The sequence below is a fragment of the Microtus pennsylvanicus genome, chromosome 3 (genome assembly GCF_037038515.1).
Source record: "Microtus pennsylvanicus isolate mMicPen1 chromosome 3, mMicPen1.hap1, whole genome shotgun sequence".
NCBI lineage: Eukaryota > Metazoa > Chordata > Mammalia > Rodentia > Cricetidae > Microtus > Microtus pennsylvanicus.
The window spans coordinates 88816660-88831748 of record NC_134581.1 but is presented as its reverse complement, the minus strand read 5'-3'; the positions used below and the strand labels follow the sequence as shown (position 1 = coordinate 88831748).

The following is a 15089-nucleotide window of genomic DNA, read 5'->3' as shown; positions in this document are numbered from 1 at the left end:
TTATCTCGTGAGGGCGTTTACTTTAGAGGTTCTAAGATGAGGTGTGCCAGCAGAGACACTTGGCTTTTACCTGACCCAGTGAGTGCATCAGGAGCCTTCATGATGCCTGAGGTAGACCCTTTTTCTTTTCTAGAAGTCCAGTAATAAGGAGAGCTCCATGAAGGGTCTTAGTGGCCCTTCTGAGCAAAGCCAGATGAGCCTCAGTGACTCCAGCATGCCACCTACCCCAGTTACACCTGTAACCCCCACCACGCCAGCATTGCCCACCACCCCCATATCTCCTCCACCTGTATCAGCAGTGAGCAAAAGTGGCTCTACCACTGTCTCTGAGCCAGCTAAGTCAAGTTCAGGGTAAGTACCTGTGTTTCTTCTCTTGTTCTTTCCCTCTAGAGTCTTTCTGTATGCATGTGCTGAGTTTTGTGTTCTCCCCCTTGATTTTTCATATAGTGTTCTTCTGGTGTCCTCACCAACAATGCCACAGCTAGGAACGATGCTTTCCCCAGCTTCCATCCAGACTCCACCCAGTTCTCAGGCTACTGCTCGGGTTGTAAGCCACTCTAGCTCAGCCGGACTGCCCCAGGTTCGGGTGGTAGCCCAGCCCAGCCTTCCTGCTGTTTCCCAGCAGTCAGTAGGGCCAGCACAGACACTACCACAGATGCCAGCAGGACCACAGATTCGTGTGCCAGTCACTGCTACACAAACCAAAGTAGTACCCCAGGTAAGTGGATGCTGCATGTCATTGGGATACAGGGACCATATAGACCTAGAAGTGGGCTACTCAGTGACTCAAACAAGTAGAGCTTGAGGAAGACCTGGAAGTCTTATATTGTTGGTATTAATGATGAAGTTCAGTGAACTCATTTAATGTTCAAACTTTCAAGGGAAATGTTCAAAGCTTGGAAAAGTACTTTTAGGTACTCTGTTTTGCATGTCAGAAACAAGATCTTCATTGTCATATCAAGGCCCTGTAGAAGGAGAATTGTGCTTCTAAATTTCCATTGTGTCTTTAGCCATGCCACTGATCACTTGTTTGAAAGATTCACATATTTTGTCTTCATTTTCCTTTCCTGTATGTAAAATGTCTTCAGCATACAGAAATGAAATAAGAGGTTAAATGTAAAACATTGTGAACATGATACAAATATAGGAGATAGAGTGTACATTCCAGGGTGTGGTGAGCTTCAGGCTCTGATAGCAAGGGTACTTTCAGAATTCTTTCTGAGCGGAGTTGTACAGGGCCCTTGCATGACTGCTGATCCCATTTTGGTGTCTAATTGGTCTCTTGACTTCACATCCTGAACTAGGCAGTTGTAGCAACTGTTCCAGTCAAGGGGCAAACTGCAGCGGCCTCTGTACAGCGGCCTGGACCTGGGCAGACAGGGCTTACAGTGACAAATCTCCCTGCTGCAGTCAGCCCAGTGAGCAAGCCAGCCATGAGTTCTCCCGGGAACTCTGCTCCAAGTGCCTCCACGACAGCCGTCATTCAGAATGTCACAGGACAGAACATCATCAAGCAGGTATGTGGACCTGACTCTGAGTGGTGTCCTAAAGATAAAAGCAAAGGAGTTAAGGCGTGGGATGAGACTGAGCAGCCTGGGTGCCTATGGAGGAGGCTTTATTGCCTTTGTCTCAGGGTTTGGAGATTTATCAGGTGAGTGCCCCACCCCCACCCCAGAAGCAAACTTTATGCTCATCTCTTTTTGTGTATTTCAATATTTGGTAGCTGGAGTTTGGATTTATGGGGTAGCTTCCCTGGTTATGCAGTTAGCTTCATGGCATATTTTACAGAGTTTTTAGTTTGTCGCTTGTAAAGGTGGAATATACATTTGTTTTTTCTTGACTGAATATGCAGATGTGATCTTCTCTCTTTAAAAATTGTGAAGCCTGTTGACACCTGGTACTAGAGCAGTGCCTCTTGTCGACTTTACCCCACTGTGTTTTGTATAGACATTAGCCAGTCTGTCATGGCATCGTGGGTAGGTAGGTGAAGAAATAGATCCACTCAGTGACAAAATAACATTTTTATTTAACAGGTATGTATTGTTTTTGGGGAATTTAGGCTGTGTTAAAGAGACTAAGCCCCTTTGTGGAGCTCATATGTCATAGGAGTAGGTGACAAAAAACTATATCAGTATGAGATAATAAGAAACACTGTAGCCAGGCGGTGGTGGTGCACACCTTTAATCCCAGCACTCAGGAGGCAGAGACAGGTGGATCTCCATGAGTTCAAGGCCACCTTGCTCTACAGAGCGAGTACCAGGACAGGCTCCAAAACTACAGAGAAATCCTTTCTTGAAAAATCATAAGAAAACAAAAACAAAAACAAACTGTGGTGATTTGGGTAAAGATGGAAGATGGATGGGACATCGTGTGTTAGTTTAGCTGTGATGATGGAAAGTAGCTTCTCTGAAGAAATGACATTTAAGGGGATGAAGTCGTTGTGCCATGTAGTGGTGACCTGGAGATAAAGTACTATGTGTGTAGACTGGAGATTGAGTGTGGTACATCAGGAACACTTTTGTGGAGTGACAGGGAACTTAGTGCGTAAGCAGTGCATTTGGTGAGGTTGACGTTTGTCACAATGTCAAGCTTTGATGTGATGGTGAACACAGGCAGATTGTGAACTCATCGGGTGCTGGATCTGGTTTGTAGTTAATTCCTAGCTACTGGATACGGTGCACTTTGGGGAACAAGAATGAAAGCAAGAAGACTGTAGAGCAGCTGCAGCAGCCTGGGTAAGAGGGATGGAGGGTGTTTGTTAGCTGTGGCAAGAGGGGAATGTAGCTCGTGTGGTTTGCTGGTGCTTGAATATGGGTCTAAAAGAAGTGTTCCTGTGGGCTCTGGATGGAATAGTTAGGTATAGTGGTATCATTTACTGAGAGGGAATAAAGTTGGAGTATGGAGAATCTGGGACATATAGATTTAATATTGGACAGCACCTGTGTGGGATGTGGTAAAGTATGGATGAGATTCACTGTGTGTAGCTATTCAACAGCTGTGACTGGGACCAGGATCTGGATTGTTAAAGGGAATGTCAGGTGAGGAAGCAGAAATAAGTAATATGAATAATTTAAAGAGAAATGTTGCTTCTGAAGACAACATAGAATTTGGGCTGGAGTATTGTGTACAGATGAATCATGAAACAATCAGATTTGATTTTTTTGTTCTTTTGATGGCCAGTATCATATGTATTTGCTTTCTATGATAGTGGTCCAGTAGAAGGGCTACCAAGAGGAAGGCATTGAGTAGACCAGAGGGTCAGGCTATTAATAACATGTTGGGTACCGTGAAGCCGGTAGTGGTGAACTCAGGGAGTCTGACTCCAGAGTCCCTTCTTGGAGCTAGTGCACCATGCTAGTGCTCAAAACACGTGGGCTAACTATAAATAGATGGATTTGAATTACTGGAGGGTGGTATGGGGTGGGGATGATCAGATACGTGCTGACAGTACTTACTTCATTGTAATGGCATTGTGAATAATATTTTTAGCTTAAAAAGTCCTTTACACCGTATGGTGGTGTCTTATGCCTTTAATCCCAGCATTCGGGGGCAGAGGCAGGTGGATCTCTGAGTTCGAGGCCAGCCTGGTCTGCAGAGTGAGTTCCAGGACAGCTGGGGATACACAGAGAAACGGTCTCAAACAAACAAACAAACAAACAAACCCAAAAAACAAGACAACGAAAATAAAAAACTCAAAATCCTTTGCTAAGTAAGTTATATATATACACACACACATAGATACACACACATTCAACAAGATAATGTATCTTGGTTTACTTTAAAATATTCCAGTTCTTGTGGGGTGGGGCTGATAGGTGTAGCTTAGTGGTGAGGCCTTGGATTTATTTTCTAGAACCCTTTGTGAGGGCAAGTCTCAACTCCCAGCTTACCTGTACTGCTGGTAACTCTGCCAAAATGCCAGCTCAATCTCTTCTATTCCTTGCTAAAGCCAGGAAAGGATAGATAAGATTGACAAAGTAATTGCATTTGAAGCTGGGTAAAGGGTATATGGTTTGTTATATTCTTCTTTACTTTTGTTTGTGTTGACCATTTTTGAAAATGAAAAGTTAAAGATACATGAATTGTATGCCTATGAGTAGAGGTTTGCCTCATCCATGACACCAGTTTAGCACTGTGAATCTTTTCATTGGTATTGTATTTCCCCGTCCAGGTATCAATAACTGGGCAGCTTGGCGTGAAGCCCCAGACAGGCAGCAGCATTCCACTCACAGCCACTAACTTCCGTATCCAGGGTAAAGATGTACTGCGCCTGCCACCCTCTTCCATCACCACAGACGCCAAGGGCCAGACGGTTTTGAGAATCACTCCGGACATGATGGCCACATTGGCCAAGTCTCAGGTTACCACAGTCAAATTGACTCAGGACCTCTTTGGGACAGGAAGTGGCACTGCAGGCAAAGGCATCTCCGCTACCTTACACGTCACTTCCAACCCTGTCCATGCAGCAGACAGCCCTGCCAAGACCCCTTCAGCCAGTGTTCCTTCATCAGCTCCAGCAGGTACTACCGTGGTCAAAGTAACTCCTGATCTCAAGCCAACAGAAACCTCGAATTCAGCTTTTCGCTTGATGCCAGCTCTTGGAGTGAGTGTGGCAGATCAGAAGGGAAAGAACACAGTGGCCTCTTCAGAAGCAAAACCTGCTGCCACAATCCGCATTGTGCAGGGTCTGGGAGTGATGCCTCCTAAAGCAGGCCAGACTATTACTGTTGCAGCACATGCAAAGCAAGGAGCCTCTGTCGCTGGTGGGTCTGGAACTGTCCATTCTTCAACGGTGTCCTTGCCCAGTATAAATGCTACTGTGTCTAAGACTGTGGCTGTGGCTTCTGGGGCAACAAGCACCCCTATCAGCATTGGGACTGGAGCCCCCACGGTGCGACAGGTCCCTGTTAACACTACAGTTGTGTCCACATCCCAGTCTGTGAGTATTGTTGATGGTAAAGATTTTAGCCTTCTGCTCAGGAAACTATTTTCTGGAAGGAGATGGGTGTCTTAGGGTTTCAGTTGCTGGGATATGAAACACTATGACCAAAAGCAAGTTGGGGAGGAAAGGGTTTATTCAGCTTCTATTTCCATATTGCTGTTTATCATTGAAGGAAGTCAGGACAGAAATTCAAGCAAGGCAGGTATCTGTAGGCAGGAGCTGATGCAGAGGCCATGGAGAGTTGCTGCTGACTGACTTGTTCTTCATGGCTTGCTCAGCCTGCTTTCTTATATACCCTAGGACCACCAGCCCAGGATGGCATTGCCCAAAATGGGTTAGGGCTTTCCGTATCAAGAACTAATTAAGAAACTACCTTACAGCTGGATTTTTGGAGACATTTTTCTTGAGGTTCCCTCCTTTCAGAAGACCCTAGCTTGTATTAAGTTGGATGCAGGATTTTGCTATAGCCCAGGCTGGCTTAGAACTTGTTATGTTCCTAAGCTGGTCTTGACTCTCCTCATTTGTTGATTTTCTTCTCTCAGTCAAGTGTTGGAATTGCAGGTGTGTACAGCCAAGGCCCGCCTGGAAAAGTTCTTCAGGTTCGGCCCCTGTCCCTTAGGAGACTAAGAACCAGGAAACTGATCTCTCCATATCACTCAATTTGACATATAGATTTGCGTTGTTTGTTTTTGGAATACAATTTAGAAAAGTGTAGCATGTGTGTGTATACATGTACACATATATATCCTTAAAATATAAAGAATAATGTCAGAAGCATAGGGTAAAATACAAAATTTTCTTGTCCTTAAAAGGGTTAATGAATAATGTAATTATCCTTCCAGCCCTTTCCCTGAGCACTCCATGTATATACACCTAGTTAAGAATGTAGGCCATTCTCAGATATTGACCAAGCCCTGTTTAGTGATGTGATAATACATAGGAGAGCTTCTGCTGCCAGTGTGCTACAGTAATGCTCTAGTGCAAGGTTTTTTTAAAAAGTATTTCTGGGGCTGGAGAGATGACTCAGCGGTTAAGAGCATTGCCTGTTCTTCCAAAGGTCCTGAGTTCAATTCCCAGCAACCACATGGTGGCTCACAACCATCTGAAATGAGGTCTGGTGCCTTCTTCTGGCCTGCAGGCATACACACAGACAGAATATTGTATACATAATAAATAAATAAATAAATAAATAAATATTTAAAAAAAAAGTTTTTCTGGAGCGTAGATAACTGAGTCTCGAAGATACACATATTGAAAGTTTGACACACTAATTGTGACCCTGCAGCACTGGGGCTAAAAGCCAGAGTTTTGAGCCTACTAGGCAACTACTCTACGAGCTACATTCCTAGTTCCAAACTGAAGAAAATATTTTCTATGCATGTAACAATATATAGCTGATAGACTTTTTGGTAGCACAATTAGTGCTATCTTTTTTTAAAACATTTATTATTTTTTATTTTATATTCACTGGTGTTTTGCCTGCATGTGTGTCTGTGTAAGGTGGTAAAGCCCTGGAATTGGAGACAGGTGTGAGCCGGTGCTGGGAACTGAACCTGATTTCTCTAAAAGAGCAACCAGTGCTCTTAACTGCTGAGCCATCTCTCCAGTCCCTCTTGTATTTTTTTTTAACGTTATTTTTATTTTATATGCATTGGTATTTTGTCTGCATGTTTGTGTGAGGGTGTCAGATCCCCATGGAACTGGAGTTATAGACAGTTGTGAGCTGCTGTGTAGGTGCTGGGAGTTGAACCTGGGTCCTCTGAAAATACAATTACTGCTCTTAACCTCTGAGCCATCTCTCTTCTATCTTTTAAAAACAAGCAAGGTTTACACATGGTTATAAATTACCTGCTGGGTGTGTGACTCAGTGGTAGAACACCTAATGCTTAACATGTGGGAGACTTTAGGTTTCATCCCCAGTACTGGGTGGGATGGGTAATTTTGTTACTAATCAAACATCAAAAACTAGGCAGCCTAAGTCAGAAGGGGACATTGACTTCCACTAGCATTAGATACACATGCAATTCACAAATATACATGTGGGTAAAACACACATAAAATTAATCAAAAAAATTTTAAAGAATTATACTCTTTATTAGTCAGATTTTGTATTGCTGTGACAAAATACCTGCCATAAACTAGGAAAACATTAACTTAGAGTCATGGTTGCAGAGTCTCTGTCCCAGTCTTTAGCTCTGTTGATTCTGGACCAGTGGTGAGCAGCAAATCATAGTGGTGGGAGTGAGCATGTCTAAGGCTGCTCAGCTCATGAGAGGAAGTGTCAGTGAGAACCAGGAATTAGGCATAACCTCAAGAGCACACTACTGCACTTACTTCCTCCAACTAGACTCACTTCTTAAAAGTGTCTACAATCTTCTAAAGTAATCAGTATATGAGCCTGTGGGGGACATTTCATATTTAAACTATAACATTGCACCCTTTGTCCCCACATAACACAAAACGCAGTTTCCAGCACTGTTCAAAAGTCTGGGTCTGTTAGCTGAGTATATGGTGCATTCCTGTAATCCTAGCTCTAGAGAAGCTGAGGCAGGAAGACTGAATTGATGTATAGCCTGGGCTCTATAGAGAGACCCAGTCTCAAGTTCCATTCCTCCTGGACTTCTAAGTTCAGAGTCTCCTGAGACTTAAGGCAAACTCAGAGCTTGAGCTCATCGTGATAAACAGGCATATAACTTAACGTATAAGCAAGTTTATTGGAGTTACTCGGGTTCTGACTACAGGAATATTGGAACCCTTGGGGAATGAGGATTGGCGCTGTCTCTAGTGCCCTCGCTTCTTCTCTGTAGGAACTAGCTGTTTGCTGGATCTCCTTCTAGCTCACAAATGCTGATTGTTTTCTTTGTAGGGGAAGCTGCCTACAAGGATCACAGTTCCTCTCTCTGTGATTAGCCAGCCAATGAAGGGCAAGAGTGTCGTCACAGCCCCCATTATCAAAGGCAACCTTGGAGCCAAGTGAGTGCTGTTTGTGGAAGAGCAAATGCAGTTTTGCAGAATGCGCAGGTGCTTGATGCCTGACATTCCCATCATGATACACATCGAATCCCCAGTACTGTTTTTGGATGCAACAATTAAGACATAAAAGAGCCATTCTGTGCCTGGCTTCTATTGTAGAGTAGGAGGAATACAACAGCAGTAGTAAAGCGGGGATATATTGAGCGGTAGAAAATGAGGAGGGGCAGGGTGTTGGGGTGGGATGGTTGGAAGATGTTGCTGGATCAAAGGATCCTTCTTTGATATTTGAGCCCGAGCTTAAGACTGTTTGGCAAATGTTGACTTCCTCTGGCCCTGTCTTAAACAGGGATAAAGACTGATGCAGTCATTTGGGCATTCTTAATCATGAGGAGGCTGTTTGGGGAGGTGGGACGGGGATCTTGCTGGGTTGCTGGGCTGCCTCACCTGTACTGTCTGTAGTGCTGTCAGCTCTCCTTCCCATGTGTCCAACTGGAAGAGATTCTTGCCAGGGACTCATGGTTCCTGTCTCTTGCTGGGCAGAGTATAGAGTTTAGAGTATTTTATCCACTACTCTGGAGGCTCCAGCCATGGAGAGTATAGAAGTTTAGAAGAAAGGTAGCCCTAGTATGAGATTCCATTTGAATTCAGAATGCTGAGGTTTTTAATGAGCACAAGGCCTCTTTATTGTCCTTCATTCCATATGGAGCTTCAGTCTGAGCCAGAGCAATGTGTGGTCATACCTTACTTCTGTTTCCCTTCCACAGTCTCAGTGGGCTGGGTCGCAACATCATCCTCACAACCATGCCAGCAGGTACTAAGCTAATTGCTGGCAATAAGCCAGTGAGTTTCCTCACTGCCCAGCAGTTGCAGCAACTTCAGCAACAAGGTCAGGCCACACAGGTAAGGTCTAATGCTGACTGTCGACCATCTCAGCTTGTCTGTTTCCTTTGTTTTCCTTCATTGATGTGCCTACTTGCAGTTCACTGACCAGATTTCCTCTCTTTGTGCGCAGGTGCGCATCCAGACTGTTCCCGCGTCCCATCTCCAACAGGGCACAGCTTCTGGCTCCTCCAAAGCAGTCTCCACTGTTGTTGTGACCACCGCTCCTTCTCCTAAACAAGCACCTGAACAACAGTGACTGAGAAAGAGAGGCAGCTTTAAGAGACCAGGCCTCATGCATCTTGGCTGACAGAAAGGGAACAGGGAAGTTGTTTGCTTCATTCCTCAGAGCTCTCCTGCTTGAGGCAGAGTGGTGGAGGGTGATGCCAACTATGGCCTAGGTTCTGCAGCCACACTCCAGAATGAAGCCCTGACGAGGTTCCATTTTAGGGTTTCAGGGCTGCACTGTCTAGTCCAGGAGGAGAGAACATCAAAGTCATGGGAGGTCACAGTCACAAAAGCCAGAGTTTACCTCCTGAGTGGTGGATGCCCAGGGAGCAGGCCTTCCAGTTGGGGAGCGGGCCAGCAGCGAATAAGCCTCATTCTGTGTGAGGATTTTACTTTTTAGTTTTCGACCTTCTTGGTGACTTGTCCAGATGAGTTTTGTGTCAAGAAGATTTTGTGTAACTTATTTTTTTAAAAAACTTATTGTGCATCTTTTATCAAATAGAAATGCGGGCTTTAGTGCCCCTAAACTGATCCCTTACTCCTTTGGCCAGAATGAGAGCATAATAATACTCTTAACAGGTTGGGGACTTACTTGATAATGAGAGGTTACATAGTAGGGAATGTAGGCCATGAGGTCAAGTGAGACCAGTTTGGTACCACTTACTAAAGGTGGGTGTCAGGGTCTTGGTTGTTCCCTGTATCTTCACTTGGGGATTGTCCTTGACATTTGTCAAGAGAGAGTAGGGGATGCTGGCCGAGATGCTGCTCACAGTGCACCTGCGTACAGCCCAGAGATTCTATCTGCTGTAGAACAGCAGTTGCAAACCAGACCCTTGAAGCTGGCCACCTGATTGGAGCATAGAGAAAATGGTGGAGGTGGGGCAGTGTTAGGAGAAGTAAGTCTGAGTTTGCGGTTTTTATTCCTGGCCGTTTCACACTTCTCAGCCACTACGAGCCGCAGACAGCTCAGAAGGATGGTTTTAAAGTCCTACGTACTTAGTGCACTGGTCACACCTTCTGTATCCTGCTGTGGTGCAGGGGTGGGTGGGAACGCCTTTCTGTGGGGACAGGACTTCCCTGTCTCTCTGTGAAAGTATCCAAATTATTAAAAAATTATCTTTCATCTTGGGCCTTTAATTGTTTTCTTTTATGGGGAAGTAGAGCCAGAGGCCACATAGAATGGAAACGGTCTGGTTTAAGTGGTAGGTGGGTTGAAACTGGGTTGTTTAGCAAGTTGCAGAGAAACCGAAAAGGGTTAGAGTGCTTTCAGCTACAGAGTGACTTTACAGTTACATTTGGTTCTCATAGCAGTTTTGACAATTAGAATTGCCATCCCTCTTTAATAGTGAGAAGATATAAATCTGAGTGGAAATTAGAGGAAACTAAGATGAGCACCTGGTCTTGAAACCCAAAGTCAGTTCCCAGTGTTAGAGATGTAACTTAGTGGGGAGAGAGCACCATACTGCTAAAGTGTGATGTTAGAGTCACATGGGCCTGTAGTAATCTCTTCTCTGGACATCGGAGCAGAGGATTAGAACTTCACACTCATGCTTGGCTCACTTCAGCTGGCTAGAGGCCCACCTGGTGCTACATTAGAGCAGAAAGTTAGGTCTTCCAAGTCAGGTCCCCTGTGTGCTGTACTTTTAAGGAAGACTCACTAAGGTGTCCTGGTGAAACCGCAGGGTAATTAGAGTTGTGTGGGAAGCCTGGCTCTCAAACCGCAGGTGACAGGATGAGATGAAATCATACTCTTGATGGTGTGGGAATGGACTGAAATGATGAGAAGTGGGGGGACTAGAGTGAGGGGAATACAAATTCCTTGTGTGTTTTATATTTTTGGATATCATATTCATACAGAAAATGATGTGGTAGTTCCTAGACAACAATAAGGGAAGGTAGGAAATACTCTCTGTGAGAAATTTACTGTTGGCTAAAACCTCTGAGATTTTCCTTAGCAAATCCCATAAAAGTCACTCTTGCTTTTGGCTTCAGATCTACTCCAAACTTTTATATACTGAGGGTATCTGATTGCCTGTCTGATTAGTACATGCAAATATATTGTATATCCTAGCGAATACATAGTTAAAATACAGGCTTATTTAATGATGCCAGCTTGTGGGGTTGACTCCCCAGAAGTCTAGTTTTGCAGGGAACAGCTCTTGTAATACAGTGGCATCATTGATCCTCTGAGCTTCTGTTGGACAGATTGGTAAAATTACTCAGACCATGTACCCAAGACAGGATTTAGTGAAAAGCATTCGGATCTACTTGTACTTTAAGATTTATTTTTTCTGTGTGTATCTGTGTTTGTGTGAGTATGTGTGGGAACTGGTGGAAGAAGAAGTCATGCAGATGTCGGAGCTGGGAACTGAGCTCTGGGCATCTGGAAGAGCAGGGGCTGCTTGCCAGCCCTGTGGCATGTACTTCTAACACTGTTGAAGAATATTTTGCCATGGAAGATCTTTCAATAAAGGTGTCCCAAATCACTGGTTAGAGATACAAAAATAAATTTTAGTATTTTATATTTAATAGTTGTATGTCAATCCCTCAAGAATATCGTTTCTTCTGCCAATATGAGAAGCCTCACATCTTTTTTTAAATGAAAATAAAACAGAAAATAAGGAAAGCAATTTTTTTTTTTTATTGTTAGTGAATGAGTCCTTAAATACTTTCTGAATGGGTTGGGTTCCTCTCAACTGTCAAGCCAAGGGAAAAGGGAGCCCAGAGTTCTATAATACTTAATATTTTCAGATGATTCGAATCCCTACATGTGACTTTGCAGAACTTTGTGAAGTTTCTCTTTTAGGTGTTTATGAAGGATAGGGGTATGGGATGAGAGAAAGACACCAGACTTGCCGGTCACAGTTTTGATGGATTTTGCCAGTTCATAGCTTTTTGACCTTCTGCTGACCAACCTCAGGAGGACGTCACATGCTTAGATTGCAGAGGCTGTGCGGGCCCCTGAGATAGAGTGCACCCCAGCATCAGAGTGCTGCACAGTGAAAGGCCCTTCAACCTCAGCCAGCACAGAAGCCCTTTTTACACAGGAACTAACGTATATGTTTAGTTCTCCGTGTACTATTGTGGCTTTGTATGTACTGTGTCCTATGCCTGGTGTACCTTTTCTAAAGGACCAACTCCCCATTTCTTCTCTGCTCCTCCTCCCTCTGGTTTATGCATGTGGGTGTTTTGCCTAAATGTATGTATGTGCGCCACATGCATGCCTGATGCCCCTGGAGGTCAGAGGATAACATCCCTTTGAACTGGAGTTGTAGACAGTAGTCAAGTGCCATATGGGTGCTTGGAGTCAATCCTGGGTCCTCTGGAGAAACATGAAGTGTTCCTATCTGCTGAGCCATCTCTCTAGTCCTGTGTGTTTGTTTTTGTTTGTTTATTTGTTGTTTTGTTTTTGAGATAGGACTTCTGGCTGTATTGGTACTCAAGTTGTAGACCAGGCTGGCTTTGACCACCTGTCTCTGCCTCCCAAGTGTTGGGATTAAAGGTGTGTGCCACCACCGCCCAGTCTGTCTCTGTACTTCTTAACAGTGTCCATCACTATAGTGATACTTCATTTGTATTTTAATAAATAAAGCTTGCCTGAAGATCAGAGAGTAAAAGAGCCACCCGGGTCAGGCTTACAGACCAGGCAGTGGTGACACACACCTTTAATCCCAGTAGCCACACTAGTTGCCATAGAAACCGGGTGGTAGTGCTGCACGCCTTTACTCCCAGCACTAGAGAGATATAAAATGTAAGATGGAAGGAGACAGCTCTCACACAGTCTCATTCTGAGGATTCCTGGAGGCAGGATCGCCATTTCAGACCGAGGTAGAGGTAAGAGCCAGTGACTGGCTGTTTCACTTTTCTGACCTTTAGGTTGAACCAGTATCTGTCTCTGAGTTTTTATTTAATCTCGCTACACATCACACTGCCTAATGATAGCCTCAGGAGTTCTCTCTTACTGTCAATTCCTTGATGGATATCTCATTAATTCTTGCAAATGTTTCAGTGCTAGGGAAGTGGCTGTTTAATAAATACCTGGTGAGGAAAGTTAAAATTCTACAAAACAACATGTCCAGAATCAATGGTACAGTATCAAGTCTATATAAAAAAATTCAAAATTCTTACCCTTTGGTTTTAGCTGTTTTAAAATTGGAGGCCTTTTCATAATCTGATTTTCCCCTCTGTATCTAGGAGCTACAGACTTGCTATATAATGTTTGTCAATAGGATAATGTTGAGGAATCAGGACTTTGAGTTCTCAGCTGAGCTGTCAACTAGCTCCTTTTGATTGAAGAAAATCATCTTTTACCTAATTTAGTCTCCGATCAAGGCCAAAAGGTAGTGCTCTGGGATGAGTTACTAGAGAATGCTTCAAAAGTCAGCACTTAAAATACCAAAGCTTGCGAGTTTCTTTATTATTTAACAAATGTGTTAGAATTTTGGCTCTGAACTGAAGGCACTGCATTGTCTATCACTTAAGTCTCAATATATTTTTGAGAAGAAAGTACCTGCGTGATTGAGAGAAGAGGGGCAAGTTATCAGAAGCAGCATGTGCTGGCTTGTTAGATTGATGGGTTATTTCATCCACACGGTCACTTCCTGTTGTAGGTGTTCAGAGTCCTAGAGCAGTTCCTCTACAAGAACAGGCTTGCTACTGAAAGGTCTATAATAGTATTACTCTACTATGGACTTTATAAGTTAAATTATGTGTAAAAATCCAAGTAGCATGGTACATAAACACCTGAGGTCCAATTTCCTGTATTTGAGTCTCTAACTCTGTGTTAGATGAGGAATGCAAATATGAAGCCCTAAGAGCACAGTAGGGCGAGCCTTAAATAGAGGGGACAAGCTATTGTTGACAAAGGATGAGGTCTCTCCACTTCCCCAAGGCCTGATGTCACTCCTCATCTGAGCCACTCAAAAGGGCTGACTGGTAAGTGTGATCTGATGATGTCAGCTTCTGAATCCCAATGATTTCTCCTTCTGCATGTCTCTTCACCCTAGTCAGAAAGCTGCAGCAGACATAAGAACCATTGAATTAGCCTTAAGTCCTCTGTTCACTAACTCCATGATGTAAGAGAATGGCAGAGCCTTTCTTTAGGTATCTATTAAACATGGTTATAGCACATCTACACACCTGACTTCCAGGATTCTATTTACAGAAGAGAAAAAATCAACTGGTAACCAAAACATTATTATTATTGAGACTAGATTTAGGCCTCCCTCTTGTCATCTATTTTACTGACCAGAAAGTAGAGCTGGAGGAAACTTTTTTTTTTTTTTTTTTGGCCTGGGGTTTTTCCTGGATGAAGTATATATCTCCTTTAGTCTAGGGGAAATAAGACTTGGGGCGGGGGAAGGCAGAGACAGCTTCTACAGCAACAGATCTCCATAATAACACATGCCAAATTTTAGTTTTCCATTTAGTAGTTGTTCAGATTACTCAGGCTTTTGAAGCCTTGTTTCCCCGTTTGTTAAAAGCAAATGGAACTACATAATAAAGTGATGAGGGTTAAAGGAGTTAACATGTGGTGCCTGGGGCAGTAAGTGCAGGCAGCCAGTAGTTCTTATAGTCTATATTATGTTAAAAGGTAATTAGCACTTTCTGCTCTTAGACATATTTTGATGTCTGTATATTTGGGAAGTAAGCAAAACAAGTTTGAACATAGGTGATGGATCCACCAAACCAGTGATAGGAGGGACATCAACCCAGACAGATTGCTGGTTTGAGGATTTTCCTATTATGTACCAGCTTAAAATCTGTTTGAGGCCAGGAAAGCAGGCAGTGGTGGTCCATGCCTTTAATCCCAGCACTTGGGAGGCAAAGGCAGGCGGATCTCTGTGAGTTCGAGGCTAGCCTGGTCTACAGAGCGAATTCCAGGACAGGCTCTAAAGTTACAGAGAGGTTTTTTGTTGTTGTTGTTTTTTTTTTCCCCCAAAGTCTGAACTGTACTTGAAACCTAGATTTAACATCCTCTAGTCAGCCTGTTTAACATAGCTGAGCCTCCTTATACTCTCTGGCAAGTAAGAATTGTGGTAATTGCCCTACAAATGAAGAGTACCTC

The 15089-nt window shown here is 43.7% G+C and overlaps 2 protein-coding genes across 10 annotated transcripts in view; one reads left to right on the top strand and one right to left on the bottom strand.

Annotated features, from left to right (window-relative positions):
- The window catches only part of Nfrkb (nuclear factor related to kappaB binding protein), a 33100-nt gene extending 22957 nt beyond the window's left edge, over positions 1-10143 (top strand). For all 9 annotated transcript variants that reach the window (XM_075966432.1, XM_075966435.1, XM_075966433.1 and 6 more), the window contains 7 exons: positions 134-351; positions 448-718; positions 1305-1517; positions 4172-4939; positions 7809-7915; positions 8680-8815; positions 8928-10143. In XM_075966432.1, the coding sequence (XP_075822547.1) occupies positions 134-351; positions 448-718; positions 1305-1517; positions 4172-4939; positions 7809-7915; positions 8680-8815; positions 8928-9053 (1839 nt within the window). In that variant the 3' untranslated portion in view covers positions 9054-10143. The remainder of the gene's footprint in view (positions 1-133; positions 352-447; positions 719-1304; positions 1518-4171; positions 4940-7808; positions 7916-8679; positions 8816-8927) is intronic.
- Positions 10144-12902: 2759 nt separating this feature from the next.
- Positions 12903-15089, bottom strand: part of Tmem45b (transmembrane protein 45B) — a 44830-nt gene continuing 42643 nt past the window's right edge. Inside the window, exon 6 of the mRNA XM_075966437.1 lies at positions 12903-14036. Within this exon, the coding sequence (XP_075822552.1) occupies positions 13922-14036 (115 nt within the window). The 3' untranslated portion in view covers positions 12903-13921. The remainder of the gene's footprint in view (positions 14037-15089) is intronic.